Genomic DNA, 18,855 nt, shown 5'->3' on the forward strand with positions numbered 1-18,855 from the left:
TTACATTCCCACCAAGAGTGCACAAGCGTTCCCTTTTCTCCATATCCTCGTGTACACTTGTTATTTCTTGCCTTTTTTAAATAATAACTATCCAAACAAGTGTAAAGTGATATCTCCCTGTGGTTTAGATTTGCATTTCCCTGATGATTAATGACGTTAAGCATCTTTCATGTACTTTTTGGCCATGTGTACAATGGCCTGATAACCTGATAGCAGTCTAAATCTCATTCATTTAAAAAAAAAGTAAGTGGTCTCCCTACTAACTCAGCACAGCAAAACTGTTCTACATTGAACGTGTAATCAAGTAACTCTGAATTTGAAGCTCAACCATCACAGGACCACGGGCACCATATGTTGAGCTTGCTCATATTGTAACTGTTCATTTTTCCAGCATCTTCTTGTCTTTCACAAACATGAACTGAGTGCTCTGCATGTGACAGAAGCTCATAAGGCATCGAGAAGATTAAGTGAAATTATATAAAGTTCTTGGCATGAAGTAGGTTCTCAACAAATGTCAGTTGCCCTGTGTTCTAGGAGCACGGTATCGTGTATTGCTCAGCTATCTGGCCTCACTAATGCCGGTTGGAGGATATTGCTAGGAGTACATTGGAGAAGGACAGTGATACAACACTTAATATCAGACTGCATTATCCATGGGTAAGCAATGATTATGATGGAAAGGTCAGCCGATTCTTCCTGCTTGATTTTGTGAGTCACAGTAGCTCTGAGTCATGTTCTTTCTTTTCATGCATTTCAGCTGCAGATCACCTCTCTTTCAAATCCTTATACTAAATCCCCTGATGATGGTTGCAATGGGCTCATCATTAAGCCTGAGAGTCTTCAATCTGATAGCATGCATTCAAAATTAATAGTTTGTTCATTGCGTTGGTCACCCTGCCTTGATTCCCTAAGATATTTTAAATGGCCCTTGAAAATTCAGAACATATTGGTCCCAACTATCAGAACATTCTCTCCAGTTAGTCTCTGACTCTCCCAGAAGTGGAGTTAAAAAAAACAACGACAAAATTACTGGTGAGGTTGGGCTACATTCTTCTTCATTGACGTTTACTAAGAACCAGAATTATATTTTTTGGTCTAACTTAATTTTTTTTTTTAAGTGTCAAGCCATCAAATACAGTTGCTCTTTTGTGTTGAAAGCTTGTATTTTCACCCACTCCAATCCAATTTGTAATCAATCCCTGGGATGTCAGTGGCATAAGACCTGAGCACCAGTCACTTGTGCTTTTAACAATAAGAACCAACGGCGACTAAAATTCAGTTACAATGTGTTGCAGCTGCTGTGGCCAGGACCTCTCTGGAAATGCAATTTCGAGAAGACTTTTCTTGTTAAAAAGAAAATTTTCCCTCTGAAAAGTGTTGGGAAGATAGCAGTAGGGCAAGTAGGCAAGCAAAGAAGTTTACAAGGATTTCCAAAGAACATTTTGGAAGCATTGTATTAATTTGAATAGTTGCAGAAACATTTTCACTGAGTTAAGCAGTTTAGCTTTTTCTCTGAAATTTTAATAGAATGTTTGCATTAAAAAATAACTTTTGACAGAACCTTTTGTTTTTCTGACTTCACTGTACACATTTTAACTAAGTAGCATATAAAGTAATGTGTATCACCAGACGGACTCTAGGGGATTGCCCTGGGTTCAATTTGTTCCTGCCTCTTCCTTCAGGAGAAGAGTGGGTTTTGGGTGGGGACATGCTGCTGGCTTGCACTCATTACATGCTCCCTGAACACCATGACCCTCTGAGAAGCAGTAACCATAGTACATAAATTCTGACAGGTTCCTCTAATGGAGAAGACCCAATTACAAGATAATATTACATATATATATTTTTAAAATTTTAAACCCAATTGATGGTTTTCCACCTTAAAGCAGTCAACATTAAAGAGTTTCCAATTGAAACCACAATACCGATTCCATGACTCAGAATGTCTTTTGGAACTTTTTGGAATTGCTTTCAGAAGCTACACCACATTTCTTTGACATCCTTACCTTCTGTGGGGTTTCTGGTTTATGGAAACAACATAAAGCCATTCAGAGCCAAGTATTTTAAATGTGGTATGTTAATCAATATGTATAACATTGTTTGTGGTCATAAAGTTATAACCTAAAATAAATATGTAAACTATTTCTGAAGTTAGTTCCAAAAGAAAGTCTAAGGGACAATATCAAAAGAATGAGTTCTCTAAAGTGACTAATTTGGAAAAATAATCTTTTAGTGTGGTTGTTTAAAAAAAATCTATGACATCATTTTAAACTTGTATTTTTATCAAATTTCTCTGATGTATTTTAGCACACATTCCATCACTCTTCCCTACCTGCGGTAAGATCTTGTCTACTTGACTGAACACACCCCTCTGTAATTCCATTTTTAGGTCACCAGACTCCTACCCTCCTACTAGTGCAACTTTGTTATTTCTTGCCATTCTTCTAATTCCTCCTAAGTCTGCCTCTTCCCACGAATGTTTCTTTAGTGCTTTATAAATGATAAAATTAGGATCAGACCTCCTCAGGGAATAGTGAGGCATTGCCAAAGAAAAAAATAAAAATTTAATTCCTTCTAAAATATTTGGAAAAGAAAAAGCAGACACCACCTCTTTCCATTATCACCATAATGTCCAGCATGACCAGACTTTTTTCTTCACTGTTTATAGAGATGGTCTTACCTTCCAGGTCAGCTTGACTGTCCATCAAAGGAATCAGAGTGTAATCTGTGAAGAATGACTAAAATAATTTGATTACATTTTCTCTTAATAAGGAAGGTATCTTAAATAGAAATTGATATCCAGGTTTGTTTTATTCATGCTTCACTTAAAACAGAAAGCACAATGTTCCCTTTCTTAACCTAATTAAAGTTAAGATACTGAGATAACTAAACAATGCAATACAAGTGTTCATTCTCAAAAGTCTTTATAAAAAGGAAAACACGGCAGGTTGTCCAACTTTAACATTGTATTGGAAATACTGGAATGAACTGGACCCACTTCTGGGTACCTCTTTCCATCTTAAAATTCCAACTGGATTCCACAAAAAGACTGCATTTGTTTTTATGGCTACGAATTCCAAGGACCCAGCACGGCATGTATGTCAAACAAATGTTTGTTACTATGATTATAGCATCTAATACATCCAAGGGGTACAGAATTAGCAAGTTGACTGATTTGAAGAATTTAGACACATCTGAATTCTGAAATGTACCAATAAAAATTTTCTAGCTGGTTTCTCTGGCTTCCAATTTATATGAGGCAGCAGCATGGCACAGTGATGGGGTAGACAGACTCAAGAAAGACTGCTTGGTTATAAATCCCAGCTCTTCCACTCAACAATTGTGTGGCCCAGGGACAAAGTAAAGAGAAACAAAATAATTGATGACATTGTATGTCATGTCAAGAAGTTTGGACTTCAGGCTCTAGCAATGGACATGAGAGGGAGAATAGCCTGATCAGATTTTTACTTTAAAAAGCTCACTTTAGAAGTAGTATAGAGGATGGTTTAGAGAAGTACAGAACTATTACAATACTGTAACAGCCCATCAGGAAATGATTATGGTCTGAGTCAAAACAATGACAATTGGATGACAATAAAGCAGCAAAAGATCAATATTAAGGAAGAAGCAGAATCCTATAAATTAGAGAATAGTTGCTTTGGAGCAGGGATAGAAAGCAGGAAGCCTAGACTATTTTTAGCTTAGACAAATGGTTGGGTGAGATTCCAGCACTCGTAACATGAATGATCAGAGTCATTACATTGTTCACTAGAAAATGCCTCCTTAGCAATACAATATGTTCCCAACAGCTCTGAAAATACTCATTTTCCTGTTTGAAGAATTTTGACAAAATGTATTTCCTCTGTCACAGTCCGTGTGATTTCACATCCATACAACTTGACTATGATTGGCTATTTCCCCGAACTTTACCCATTCTGAACCCCCTAACCTATAATGTGTCCAAAATATGACCCTCAAGTTTAGTTTCAGAGCTTTAAAAATATACTTCTATTATTAAGACCCTTATCATGCCTTTCCAAGATAGAACATATAAATAGTAACAAAACTCCAAGATGATAGGAAAAAAAAAAGGCATAGAGCTCTCCTTGAATATCATGGACAGAATATTCTAACAGCAAGCAAGACGGCAGTTTGTAGCACGCAAGAATAAAACAAAAACAAAAACTAAGTTTTAATCAGAAAGGTGAAAGTATTACCACTGGCACTGAAATTTTTGAATAAATCCAAGAAAACAAAAACAAATAGGGGGGAAAAAAGAACACAAAACCAAACAACAACAACAAAAAAAACCTTCCACTTTCAACCTCCTACTTATTAAAAAAAGGCAATCTATCAAGATAATCTGAATTTATGATTCCAGAATCATAAAATCCAATTAGATTAACTCATTCTTGAGTTGATTCTAATTCACAATTGTCCTTCATAAATTCAGAGTGGGAGGGTCTTAATTTTGTTTTTCATAAAATATCTAATGATATTAATTAAATAAGCAATATTATATATTTTGCAAGTAAAATACAATACTATTATCATGAACTCACATTTTACTGATGAGATAACTAAGGTTTAAAGGTGTCAGATGATTTCTTCAAGGGCAAGCATATAAAAAGATAGGCTAACCAAGTCTTCTGAATCTATATCCCATGCTCTTTGAGGTTCACCCTCTGTCCCACGTACAAACTGTAACCATCTTCAACTACGTTTTCTCAGAAATAAAGTAGGATGGGGCACATGGCATACACCCAAAAAGCACAATACGAATGTAGGATAACAGGTTCTGAGTAAACGTGTCTGAAACATCCAAGTACCACATGTAGCATAGTTATTGGTCACCTATTCCTAGAAGTGGAGAGTCAGAGCGTAAGCACATCTCAGGTGAAGAGGCACACCACAAGGAGGCCAGAGGCTGGCCCGCAGTTGCAGAAGAGAAAGCGGGAGAGGTCTGAGACAATGCATGCTTCTGTCCATGAAGACCTACCTGCTCTGCTTTCCACCTCCCCTCACTGGGGCTGGTCCTAAGGTACTGCTGACCTCCAAGCACAGTACCCTGAGTCCCGTGCATCAGAAGTATCACATGAGGCAGAGGTTTTCAAACCACAGGTTTTGATCAATCAGTTCAATGAGTCATGATCAGCATTTTAAAGAGACAGAGAGAGAGAGAAAGAATAGAACAAGAGACTAGCATAGAACAGAACAAAAGGAAAGGACTAAAATCTTGAAAATGTCTCACTGCATTACCCATCATAAGAATATTTATTTTCAAAGTTTTTTTTTTTCAGGTGTGTAGGGGTGTGTGTGTGTGTGTGTGTGTGCTGGGTCACAACATAAAGTATATCTCTTTCCGTGCATTGCTGTCAGAAAAGTTTTAAAGCCATTGGCTTCTATCCTAGATGATGCTTGGACAAAGGTCAAGCAATCTGTGTTCCCAGAACCCACCCTGACTCTCTTCCTGTCTTCTGTGCACTCCTGCTATTCCTGTGCAGACTCTCTCCAGCCAGGGTGCTTGCTAATCATGTCATTAAGTATCAGGACTGAAAAAATGAGCGAGGACGATACATGCAAAGCCACTCCCCTTCATTAATTGTGTTTAAATCCTACTGACACAGTTGTCATCATGACATTGTATTCTTTGATAATACATTTTGACATACACAATTCAGAGCTGAAAAAGAGCTCTCTATGTAATTTATCTCCCACCAGCTTTGAATCAACTGAATTTAATTCTTCTGTAGAGCTTTGCCATTATGGACTTAACAGAAAGCATTGCTTTTGATTATTTGGAAGACTTGTGTTAGAAGTCAAATAATCCAATTCCAGGAGAAATTCTTTTGTCACAGGCACTGACTGTAGTACATTGGGCAGATCAGGAAACATCTCCTCATACATTAAATGAGTTAAACCAGGTGATTTCTACTGCATCTGCCAGCTTCAGCTGTCCCCACTTTAGTATATTGTACAAGGTCTTGAAACCTGTAGATGATAAAAGGTTCTCTTGGTGCTTTCTATAAAGTTCTCTGTCTTGAATAACAATGAATAAATACATTTGAAGAATTCTCTTACACAGTTATGAAAGCACTGTTAAAAGTCTGTCAGGTTGAAAGTAAATGTTAAAATTAACTATTAACTAAAAATTTACAATTATTTCTAAAATAGCAAATAGCAAAAAAGTACTCTGTGGTAAGTAGTTCAAGCTATAAAAATAAGCATTAGACATTGTTTAAAATGTATATGCACACGTTATGATATGTTTTATAAGCAAAAATTATAGACTTATGCACATTCTGATCAGACATGAGTTGTTTTAACAACAGGTCTATCATAGAGAAAAAAAGTGGAGGCTATTTAAATCCCAAGCATTCAAATATGTAGGGTTCATGGGAATCCACACAGCTTTCTTTCATCACCAGGGAGTGATTATCAGACCACAGCATGAGAAGAATTTGGGCAATGAGACTTGATTCTTGTGGCCTTCATTAGACTAACCTAAGGTACTTTTTACCAGGTTTTATTGATAGCATGAGACATCATAAAGACTTGGTTGCCTAACTCATGACAATTCGAAGTTAGACATAAAATGTGTATTTTTGATATGGAGATTTGTTTGTTTGTTTCTGGAAAGACTTCCCAAACTGTTGAGCAGGTAAAGGGGCTCAGGAGTTCAATCAAACTAAGAGTAGATTTCTGCCTATGTGACAGATAGTTCCAAAGAAGGAAATCATAGCAGCAAAGAAGAGAGAGTAGCACAGAAAAAGAAGAGGACTAAGGAAGGGACTTGAGGAAATGCCCACGTTTATGGACATAAGGTTGTAGAGGGATCAGCGAAAGAGAAAGAAAGAAAGAAAGAAAGAAAAGAAAGAAAGAAAGAAAGAAAGAAAGAAAGAAAGAAAGAAAGAAAGAAAGAAAGAAAAGAAAAGAAAGAGAAAAAGAGAGAGAGAAAGAAAAGAAAAAGGGAAAGAAAAGAAAGAAAGGGAGAGGAAGGAAGGAAGGAAGGAAGGAAAAGAAAGAAAGAGGAATAACCCAGAAAGAAACATGGAAATATGCAGCAACAGAAGTAAGGGGATAAATTAAGTATAAAGGAAAGACTACAGAGTACAGACGATGATTTTTGGAAAGAAGACCTAGGATTTCAAGAGATAAATTAACCCAATGCCTGTTGAGCCAAGTTTCAAAGGGTGAAGATGAAGTGAAGCTACAAGGAGCAAGGGAAGACTGAAAGGGGTCATTTCAGCTAGTTTTAAATGACAATCCCCCCATCCATCCTTCCATTTGAATGCAGTCTTTTAGCTCATTATCAGATAGAAACACTTACTGGCAAACAGCTTGTTTCCAATATGTTAAAAGAAATTTATCACATACTTCAATGAGATGACTTTCACTCTTCATTTAACATTGTTAAAATATTTCCAAATTACCTGAATCATGAAAGAAATAACTCAAATAAAACAAAGAAAGTGAAGGAAATGGAATGGGAATAATGAGCTCCAAATTTCTGAGTCCTCCTAGCAGGACAGCTGACACTCAAAGAGGGTTGTAAACCTTCCAAATTCTCAGCAGCTCTCTGGGCCCCAGGCTGTGCAGAAAGTGTCAAGAAACTTGCATTTGCAGAGGCTATCTTACTTTGGAGAATATCAAATTAATGCTGTTGGCAGCAGACGCTAACATGTTGTTCAATTATTTTGGTTCCTGTGGTTAAATAACTAATATTGCCATGGCGGTTAAGACTTTCACTCACTGCGATTATATTTTAATGTCTGCTGTACCCTGGCTTCTGTGTAATTTCACCAGTTACTCCATTATATGCTGTTTTGCTTACATTGTACAGGATAGCCCTGACTCACCACCCCGATGTTCACATCCGATACAAGAAACGTGATAACATATTTGCGTGTGTATTTATTTTGTCTTCTCTTGTTTTACAGTTCCTGGCCTTGGCGTAACTGAGTTCATCGCTTCCCTCACGTACAACACAGGCATTTATTTAGTTACCCCTGCCCAATTTGGGGGGAGGGAGACCGAACAGCCACTTTCTATTTTGTGCGTGAGCACTTGGCCTTACCTATTTCTGTAATGGTAGTAGGAACAATGACATTAGCACCGTAAATAAGTGTCCTTTCCTCTCCCTCTGGCTCAGTTACCGAAGTATTATTACTCTTACGGTTGCTATTGTTATCGTATCTTATTTTACATATTTAAAAAAAGAACCAGAGATTGAAGTGCCTTTTTCAAAGACAGGAAGCTGGTTAGTAGCAAGTCAGACGTTAGAACCTGTTCAGAAACTATAGCTCGGTGGTGCTGCTACAGATCGTCTGATTCTCTGAACGGCAGCTGGAAGGAGTCAAAAGTAAGGAAGAAGTGAAAGCAACAATAGGCTCTCACCCTAGATGATTTTTCCCTATCTGAGCAGAGTATGAGTGATGCCAGCCAAAGCAACTCACAGTCCTTGTAGAGAAGTCACTGAGAAGGCCTCTGCCTGCTGTCAGTGGGCACCTGGTGGCACTCAGGCTCAGGGAGATAGATACTGGGGAGTGTGCTCTGCCTTTCTCCTTTTAATGCTGTGTGACTTTGACAAACTGCATAACCTCTCTGTGTCTCAGGAAAATTATTGTTTTATCATTTATAAAATATTTCATCATTTCTAAAAATAAGGATAATAATAGGACTTGCCCTTTGAAGGGCTGTTAAGAGGCTCAAAAGAGTTAATTAAAATGAAACATCTGGAGCAATTCATGGCACAGAATAAATAATAAACGGGACCTCAAACTATAATTTAATGTGTGCTGTAAGTACTTGTAAGCTAGTTAAGTAAATAATATGTCTGAAGATCACCCACTTCCTTCAGTTCCTAGAAAAAAGAACATTCTTATTTGGAATGATAAAGCATAATATGGAGAACTAACATCTTTTAGGAAATGTTTGGATAGATCCAACATTTTAAGAAATCAGTCCTCCTAATTGTGATGTTTTGACTTGTCTTACCACTTACTGTACTTGTTCACTCATTGATTTTATATATTTGTTTGTTTTAGACAGGGTAGGCTAGTTAAAATTTGTATGACTATGAAGTATGTAACTATTCTGTATACCAAATTATAACACATAAGTGACATCAATTAAATTGGCATTGTAATATATTTAAAAGGATATCTATCTGGTGCACATTTGTCCCTTTTATTTGTGGAGGAGAGAGAAGTGACGGGTTTTTAAAAGTTTACTACTTTTGTGTTTTTCTGATTTCATTTCTACATTTATTATTTGGAGCACATAGATAAATCTAAACTACTATTAAGATCCCACAAATATACTCTGTTATATAGATTCAGTGGATGTAGAATCAGTATTGAAATGATAATTCTGTTTTTTAGTGCCTACATGAGCTAATTACTTGAGTTAAAATGCAGCATTTTAGATCTGATATTGAAATCCCTCCGCCTTAAAGTTTTCTCTGATTCAGTTTACAAGGATTTATGGGATGAGCTCTCCCTAAGGACCCTTGATTAGATGTTGGTATCATTCATGGCCTCCCATCATTGGTTTGAACCCAAAGAAGTGGGCAGTGATCCAAAGTTGCTAGCATGACAGACTTGTTGGGAAACCACTACTTAAAATATTTGGGTGGTGACTTTTCTTCCTGTGGACAGATGTTCCTATCAAAAAAATCTCCCATATTTTATATCAGTTGACCTCTTCGTTTGGGAGAATGATTTATATTTGTCCTGAAAAAAAAAAAACAATTAGAGAAAAATATGTTGCTGTTCTCTAGATCCTGGCAAAAGTGTACGGAGGAGGAAGAGAAAATTAACCTCTGCTTACTTTACATGGTAATACCAAATTTTCATTATTCATTCCATATTTTACCTTTCTATGTTATCTTAAAGAAATCCTATACAATGCAAAAATCTATCCATTAACTATTTTTAATTTGTTTCCTTTTGGGTTCTGCCTCAAATTAGAAAAAAAAAAATGACCAGTAAGAGTCACGGGCAGACACAGATATTGCATAAATCTTTTCAATTATCAGATAAATACCTAGGAGCAGCTTTATCTCCTTTATTGATGAGTAAAAGTAACTAGAGGTCTAATGAAGTAAAATGACTTTAAAGATCTATCAGGATCACAGATACAAGAAGATCATAGTTCATTTTGATGTGACATCACTACCAAAGAAGAAACAGCCAGAAAAGAGTGAGTCTACAATGTACATACGTTGAGTATTATAAAAGACCTCTATAATTTAACAGGTTATTTTAATATCCATTCAAAATGATTGTGCAGGGAAAAGAAGAGGCAGCGGCAAACTCTCCTAGAACAGAATATATCAGTTGCCTTTCTATTACATTGCTTTCTCTACTTTAAAAACTGTAAGATTTGAAACACCCTGGGAGGAGTTTGCATTAGAGGGGAGTACTAAAGAAGACTCTGGTGGGGTCAAAGTCACAGCTGGAGTGAGTTTAAGTAAACTTGTCCCTTGCTCTCTCTCCTCTAGAACAAAAATAAAATGACGGATGGATGCTCATAGTTAGATTATCGTTAAAATACTTTTCTTGCTATTCACGAGGTCACCTTCCACTTGTATCAACTATCAATTTCTCTATCATTCACAGTGAAGGAAGAGAAACCTTACTGTGGATTGTTTCAAAATCTTTCTACTTCGGAAACTTTAAATTTTGAAAATGTTTTGCATTCCCTATTACACTTAGCGTCAGTTGATGTCCAGAGGAAATCGCAGATATTTACTCTCTAGCGGGAGAAAGTTGGGCTGGGGTTAAAAAAAAAAAAAAAAGTCATGGATAATTTCAAAAAGTAAAGCGATCACCTATAGAAAATAGACTATCTAGTGTATATATAGTTGATTTTTGTGAGCACTTTCATGAGTGCTTATGCATACAAGTGGCACTTTTATTAAAGAAAATGCAATACACAAATATTAGTGCTCTCTAACCGACTCCCTCAAGCTTCTGTTTCAATGCGTTTCAAGCAATTTTCTTTCACAGCACAAATTCATCCAAACCTGTCCAAACGTCCAAGGTATATGAGAAATTTGTGGAATCTAAATTTGTGTTAAACCAGTTTTCAGCTTCTTTTCAGAGACACATGCCAGGAAGCTTATTTACCTTTAAAACATAATTATTTTCCACTGTTCTACTCATAACTTTTAAAAATATTTTTAAATCATATAGCATTGCATTCAAATTAATCTGCTTGTCTCAAAAAGACAAAGCAAGGAGTAAAGAAGACTAAAAGAAGTAATTACAAGCACAAATCCAAAAGGTTTTCCATTTACAAAAAAATAAAATAAAAGTGAACTGCAAAGATAAATTGAGTTTTTAAATTGCTTGTTTCTTAATTTGTTCTTAAGGGTGGCCCGTAAAAGTTGATTACCTCAAACTCCAGAGGTGATGCCGAGCAACAGTGTACTTAGTCAGAATATATGTATCCACATGATAGTGAAGATTTTGCTTAAAATTACTTTTAATTTAGAACGTTTGCAATAATCTCTTTAGAAACTGAAGTATACTGACATGTATATACATTACTAACAGTCCACAACTTAATTTACCCCATACACACACACACACACACACACACACACACACACATATACACACACACACTATCTTTTAAAACGGGTAAGCAATAGATGAAAAAAGAAAGGCAAATTAAAACATATGTGTGAATAATGCAGCAAAATCATTTTTGCTCCTTCTGTATCAATCACCTGAGTACTGCCATGTTCAATTTTCTATGTCTTTTTCCATCATAACTTATAACTGTCTTTGAAAGCAAACCTAAAAATGAGAACTGTAACACCTCTGGAGAACAGCGCGTTCTCTTTCTGGGCTCTCTAAATCTTTCCTGAAATTCAAAAGCATCTTTTCCAGGAGTGATTTACAAATAATCCATCTTGCCACCAGAACAAATAGAATTCTTATACGTAAGAATGTTTACTTCATATGAAAACAGACTACATTGAATCAAGAAAATATTGGGGCCCATTTTGTCTCATTTTCACTTTTGTAAAAGATTAATGAATTATTAAATTCCTTCAAAAATTTATTCTGCAATCACAAAAAAAATTTTATTTTAATTTTCTACTCTGAAAGTCAGTCAGAAAAAATAGACAATTATTCAATTTTCACTTAAGGAAAAGAAGACCAAAGACTAAGTTTCTAAAGTGCCTACTTGAATTTGCATCCTACGGCTTCCTGTTCCTGTATCCTGTATCTCTGAAACACAAACATTTTAGCATCAGCAATCAAGGATGGGGGACGGGGAGAAAAATCAAATGATCAGGCCTCAGGATGACACTACGTAATTAGCTAGTTTGATCAGCGGGCACTTTATTTCTAATCTTCTCAATCAATCATATTTTTCTATTCTGATGGATAAAAATCCAGCTCAGCTACAATTCAACTCTAGATTTTTTTTTCTCCAAAATGGACGTGGCATCTTCCTGTTTGAATAGTCTTTCTAACTTCCATTCCATTATTGAAAACGAGAGTCCTAAGATTTTCAGAAACCACATAACCAGTAGAACAAAGAAGGTAAGAGATACATAAATATTCAAAGAATTCCTCTTTCAACTTCAAAGAAGATAGATTTTTCTATTTGTTTCTTCATAATAGTAAACATTATAGTTCACCCGCTAAGCAAGTGAGAAGCCAGAAAATAACAAAAGATAAGCCCCCTATTATCCACCTATCTTATTTCGATTCAACTCATTGTTTTATGTTACCACTATCTCTCAAAAATTATGATTTTCTCACAAACCCAACATCAAATCTGAAGGATATGGTATTACAGTTAAGTAAATATAATGAAATGCATTCCACGGAACCACTAGGTTATGGAGAGTATATAAGAAGTTCAACTCAAAAGAAAGAAAGAAAGAAAGAAATGAAAGGAAGAAGAGAGAGAAAGAAAGAAAGAAAGAAAGAAAGAGCAAAAGAAGGAGAGAGAGAAGGAAAGAGAGAAAAGGAAGAGAAATAAAATAAAATAAATAAATAAATAAATAAATAAATAAATAAATAAATAAATAAATTTTCCATTTGAAGACACACAAATAGAGTTGCAACCTCTAAGGAGCAGATATTTGGAGAGAGAGCAAAATAGACATATCAAAACCTAAGGCATAAGCTAGATTCCGGGCGGCAACCCTCAGTTTAGTCCATATAACTCCATGGCTAAAGACAGTTCTGACATAACTGATAATTTGATTCAGGAACATCGAGCACTGGGGCCCAGTGGTGACAGCAACAGAAATTCTTCCACAGAAACTCACAGAATGTACATGGATTAGAATGGAAAGAAACCTCAAAAGATCATTGGGTCCATCCCTCTGTCCTTGGCTGAACTAAATAAACATCTAGCTCTCTTCAACTGATAAGGTGGAATTTGAAGTCAGTAGCATTAGAGAAAAGTCTTAGGATTTGGATTGACAACATCCTTTCTTTCTAATCTTTGCCTATCTCATGATGGCTTTCTGAGAGAACGTTACGTCCATTGCTATGGAAAGTGTCAGGGTGTTTCGGAGGGAAGAGTAAAAGGGAATGAGAGTGGTCACATAAATGTGGAGGTATGTGCACACGTGTGAGCACACGCAAGCCATATGCATCGATGGAGTATGTATGCATGTAGTATGTATGCGTATATTTCTTTCCCTTGAGACCTTAAAAAAAAATCCTGTGATTGTAGACTTTGTATTCCTTTGAAAAGATAGCCGAAATGGTTGCCATTTCAAAGCCTAGGAAGCATTCTGGACCTGCAAAACTAGCAAAACTGTCCCCGTGAGAGGGCAGTAGGGGGCCAAGCGCGGGCCAACTTTTCCCTCGCTCTCCATCCAGGATTGGCCCTTGCTCTCACCCTTCACCAAGCCGCCTGCACTAGGGGCAAGGGCAGTGGAGGTCACCGAGAGCTTGCACAGGGGCTGCACCAAGCTCCTGGGATGAAACAAGAAAACCCGGGATCCGTGGGGCAATGAGCCACCTTCACGAGTTGACAGTTGTGCTGAGAGGTGCGCGCGCTGTTTGGCAAACTAGCTTTCAGTTTTGGCTTCCTACCAAAGGAGCAGAAAGGGGGAGCTGTCGTGGTTCCCTGTGCCCACAAGCCTCCCCCCCCCCCCCCCGCCTTGGCCATTGCTCGCCCCGCCACAGCGGGTGCCAAGTGTGCACACTCCTTTTACCGTGTATGTTTGTATAACTTTGCAAGCGATTGTCAATCCGTCTGTGTGACAGAGAGACGCCCTCTTGCAAAAATGCCTCCGGTGTCCACCTTGCTTTATCGCAGGCACCAGGGTCGCCCGCGCTACGGTGCTGTCACTGTCGCTTCATCATATTGCTCCCTCCGGATGATTTATTTCTCAGAAGCGAGAAATGTCGCGTCTAAAACTATTGAAGTTTTCTGTGACCTCACTTCTTTGAAGGAAGAAAGTGGTTGGGAGGGAAACAGAACCTGAAACTAAGTAAATTCCCCCTCCAGACTGTGAAATGTAACGGTTAAGAGACCAGGATCTGGACTTAACATTAGCTTGTGTGCCTTGGGCAAATCGCTTAATCACTCCGTAACTCAATTTCTTCGTTGGCAGAACGGGGAAAAGTAACAGCGCCTAGCTCATAGGGTTGTGAGGATTAAATACATGTGAGCGCTTAGAACGGTGCCTGACACAAAATCGTTGCTCTGTGTTAGCGATTAACATTACCATCAGCACTGCCGTGGTAAATACGGAAAAGGACCAGTCCCCACCAGTACACCCTGGATCTTGTACCTGCCCACGTCCCCAGGCAGAGGTGGGAGGAACCCTAACCCGCCCGCTGCACGCCCTCCAGCACCGGCAACCACCAGCCGCCCCCACCCACGAAGATCTGCTTCTGGCAACCCCTCCCCAGCTGTGGGGCGCGCCACACCTGGGGGCGCACTTGAAAGGTTGAGGGGTGCAAAGGCAAACTACGCGCTCAAGAGCGCTGGTGCCTCCGCTCTTGGCCGTAGAGCGTATTTGGAGTGTTTTCCTACCTGCCCCAGGTTTTTGCCCTTCTTACTGCCGCCGAAAGCCAGTCCTTGGTATGTGCCCGCTGATCGGTTGGCGGCCTGGGCAGGCGTCTCCCCGCCCAGAGAGGACTTGATGGAGTTGAGTTTGGCCCGCGAGCTGCCGAGCTGTGAGCTCTCCACCATCAGCACCGCGGCCAGTAGGAGCAGACAGCGGGACGAGTCCTTGCCCCGCATCAACGCGGCCATTTCCCGGCGAGGGGTCCCCGGGGAGGCGCAAAGCCCGGAGGGGTGCGGGTGCAAGGGGAAGGAGGACCCCAACACCGCGCCCCTCACTCGGGGTGCGGGGGCTCGAAGGCTCTGTTCCCCCAACCCCACTTGGCTTCGGGGGCCCAGCACCGTGTGAATTCAGTCTCACGCCTCAGACCCGGAGCGAGAGCGACCCAAGCAAGACCCGCTTCTCCACCAGGGCAGGAAGTTCTGCAGGAACTGGAAGCAATCAAAGGCGAGACGCCTTCTCGCCAAGGAGGCGTGACCCGAGGTGCAAGAAGACCCAGCCCCGCAGACCGCACCGCTTCGGCTGCTCCTTGCCCCGCACCACCGTGTTCCCGCCGGATGTCCGCGGCGCGATTCTCTTAATTGGCTCTGGACGGCCACGCCAGTTCCTTCTCCTTCGGCCTCAGTTGCTTTTCTCTTTTCCTTCTTCACCCTTTATGTCTCAGCCTTTGCAGGGCACAATGATAGCGGGCGCTCTAAGGGGATCAGGAACGCCCCAGATCGGACCCTCGAGGTGAGGAGAGCCGGGGTCTCCCACGCGCGCGGGCGCAGTCTCGGCGAGGGGTCGCTCCCGGGGTCACACCCGGCAGCCTACCGCTGCCAGAGACGCAGCAGTGCCCTGGGAGCGGCCGTGCGCGCCGCGCGGTCTCGCTCTCTCCGTTTGCTCTCTCACCGCCGCCCCCTTTGCTTTTTATAGCTTCCCACTGTGGGGGTTTGTTTTTTCCCTCCGCCCCCAATTCAAGAGTGACAAAGAGTGAAAACGTTTCTCTCAACCCCCCCCCCACGTTCCCGCCCCACCCCTCTCCTTCCCCCTGCGGCTCCCCCTCCTGCCTCTCCCTCTTGTCCCCCTCCCACACCCCTCTGCTCTCCACAACAATTGAGAAAATGGGATTCAGTCCCAGGGGAACGTGAGGCCTCCGAATTCCGGACAACAGCTCCAGAGGCTGGAAAGGCCTTTGGAAACAGACGGAGGGCAAAAGTGGAAGTGGAGAGGGGCAGGTTGCCACCGCCCTTGGGGACCGCCAGCACCCTTCTTTAGGTTTCCCAGCGCATCTCCAGCGCCTGACTCCTAGAGGAGCACTAGAAGGGCCCTACAGAAGACTGAGAGAAGTGAGCATCTGGCCGTTAATGCTGCGGTCTTTGCACGCTCAAGGGCCCCAGTGGGGTTTTGGTCTGTGCCTCCCAGGGCGTGTGTGAGGCTGCGCTAGGTTGTGCCAGGGGGTGCCCAACTGACGTGGACGGGGGCTTTGGAACTGGAGAGAAGAGCACCAGGAAAGAGGAAAGAGGTATCCTATTCGCTCGCCCGGGAGATGTTTGGGATTTTCTAGTCTCCGCCTTTTGTACCCCGCAACCCCACGACCCCAGCACACACGCAGCGGACGTTTATGTCTCTGCGGGTTGGGAGAAATGGGGTCCCTTGAGTAGGCTCCGAGGGTTTCAGTCTCACAGCTCTAGCGGGCATCTTTACCGTGCCAGGCAGCTGCCCCTTTGCGAAGAGGAAATCCCAAACAGGAATGAACGGAGGCAAGGAAGCCTTTGAGGTCCTGCCTTCCTCAGCTCCCTGCCGCCTAGCCTCTGGGAATTCCCAGGGAAGCCTTTCCTACCAGCCCCCAGGCTCCCCAGGTCGGGTTTGCGTCTGAGACGGTCGAAGGAGGTGCGGAGAGGGGCGCGGACGCGCGGCGCTTGGGGGCGCCAGTGGCAGCGGCCGGGCGGGCGCGGAAGTGTGGGCAGGAGACGGGCTGTCCCGGGCAAGCGCTGGGCTCGGGTTTGGAGCGGTTTGGCCGTTAAGCGCGCATGTTTCTCATGCAATGCGAAGGCTTGTTCGGGAATTGCTGCATGTGTCCTTCTCAGGCTCTAACGCCTGCGCGCAGAGAAATCGAGGCAGTGCCACAAGTTGGCAGCTAACAACTAGAGAACGAAGCTGATGGCCCGAGCTGCACAACAGATCTGATCTTCCGACCCGGGTTCCTCAGTTTTCATACCTGATGCAGATGCACACCGGCGTGTACAGGAGTATACATTCAACATGTCGCTAAGTGAGAACGAGAGTGCCTCTTCTTTTCCCCAAAAAACGGCCGAGTTCTAAAGTGTGAATTTAAGGCTGGGTTCTCCCAGATAGCACCAGCTTTGCGTATTTCCTGCCCTGATCTGTGAATCTGCCTGGCCTGGAATGCTTCAGTTTCAAATCTTTTTTTTTTTTTTTTTAAACACCACAAGCAAAGGGGCATTAAAACTTAAGGAAACTTCCAGCATCTTTTCTCATCTTTGGATTCCCTTTGTGCTTTCTTAGGGTAGAGATCTGCACATTCAACTTTTTCCCCCACTTTTTAAAAATATGCCTAGGAATGGATTTGTAAAGACGAAGCATTTCAGGCACTAATGGAGAGCAAGGAAACTCTTAATAAGTACTTGCCATTCACTGGTTACACCTTAAGGAGGGTATATCTTTTGCCTTCTTTGTGATATGCCAGTCAGAAAACATTAGAGAAAAGGAGAAAATTAAGTTAGGAGACTACTGGTTTGGAATTTTTCAAATTTGCATTTTAGAGCAAAAGGAAAATTCAAAAGAGAGCCAAATATGTAGGCAAGAAACCACCCTAAGCCATCTGAAGGTTGTGAATATCCACCAACAGCTAAAGAAGCAACAAATGAACCAAGAGAAAATTTGAAGATACTTTGCCTATTTCCATCAGTTCTCTCTTTCCTTACTTCCAACCAAAGATCCCATATAGTCATAAACCTAGCTCCTGTCAGTGCTCTGCTGAAAAGAAAAATGATGTCAAGCTTAGCTTTTTTACTCTCACGAAACCCCTCGGCTCTGGGTATCATGACAGAGATTATCTTAGAGGCTTACACAACACCCTACAAGCTCCAAAAGCAAATTTTAACAAATCAAAGTTCACTTTTGTGTGCACATTTTCCCACATACATAAAACTAAATCACACTATGGAATCAAATGCTACAACATACACAATTATACCCTAAAAGGAGGTAAAAACTAATTGCATTCATGATCCAAATGTTCTCTGTAAAATTAACAGAAACAGACACACATAACCCACATGTAGATATGCATACACAAAATCAACTAACTGCAAATAAATATAATTCTTTGGATTACTGTCATAACCACACATGTGTTTTCTTGTGTGTTTTTATAAGTATGAAGATACAAACTTCATATTCTACTTGGAAAAACATATTTTTATGCATTTTGCAAAAACATCATTAGGGAGTAAACATATAAAACCAACACTGTTCAGAAGTAAAGATAGGGTTTTCTTATTCAGAAGAAAGTACCTCTATGAACACTTTTTCCTTTGGCCATATTTTCCCTCTTTGCTCCTCTAGTCATCTTGGTTCCGTCAAAAAAACCACAACCGTCTCAGCAGTTGTTTCCGGATCCCGGTTTCCTTCCGACTACTTAGCCTCAAGGTGAGCTTAGTGCGTACGCATCGTTGCCTTATTCTTGTTTTCTATCCCATTATCCCTCTCCCTGCATAAGTCTGTTTAGCAGTTGTTCATCCATTCACTGCATATGTATTAAGTTTAGGGTCTTGAAGATACAAAGGTGCACA

The 18,855-nt window shown here is 40.6% G+C and overlaps 1 protein-coding gene across 2 annotated transcripts in view; it reads right to left on the bottom strand.

Annotated features, from left to right (window-relative positions):
* The window catches only part of DKK2 (dickkopf Wnt signaling pathway inhibitor 2), a 259,460-nt gene that overhangs the window by 80,310 nt on the left and 160,295 nt on the right, over window positions 1-18,855 (bottom strand). The window contains exon 1 of one of the 2 annotated variants that reach the window (XM_045799212.2): window positions 15,028-16,027. The exons of the other annotated variant lie outside the window; for it this stretch is intronic. Coding sequence (XP_045655168.1) covers window positions 15,028-15,249 — 222 coding nt within the window. The 5' untranslated portion in view covers window positions 15,250-16,027. Of the gene's footprint in view, window positions 1-15,027; window positions 16,028-18,855 lie in introns of those variants that run through there. 2 annotated transcript variants of the gene reach the window in all.

Source organism: Ursus americanus, chromosome 13, assembly GCF_024610735.1.
Source record: "Ursus americanus isolate L20-20 chromosome 13, mUrsAme1.1.p, whole genome shotgun sequence".
Lineage (NCBI taxonomy): Eukaryota > Metazoa > Chordata > Mammalia > Carnivora > Ursidae > Ursus > Ursus americanus.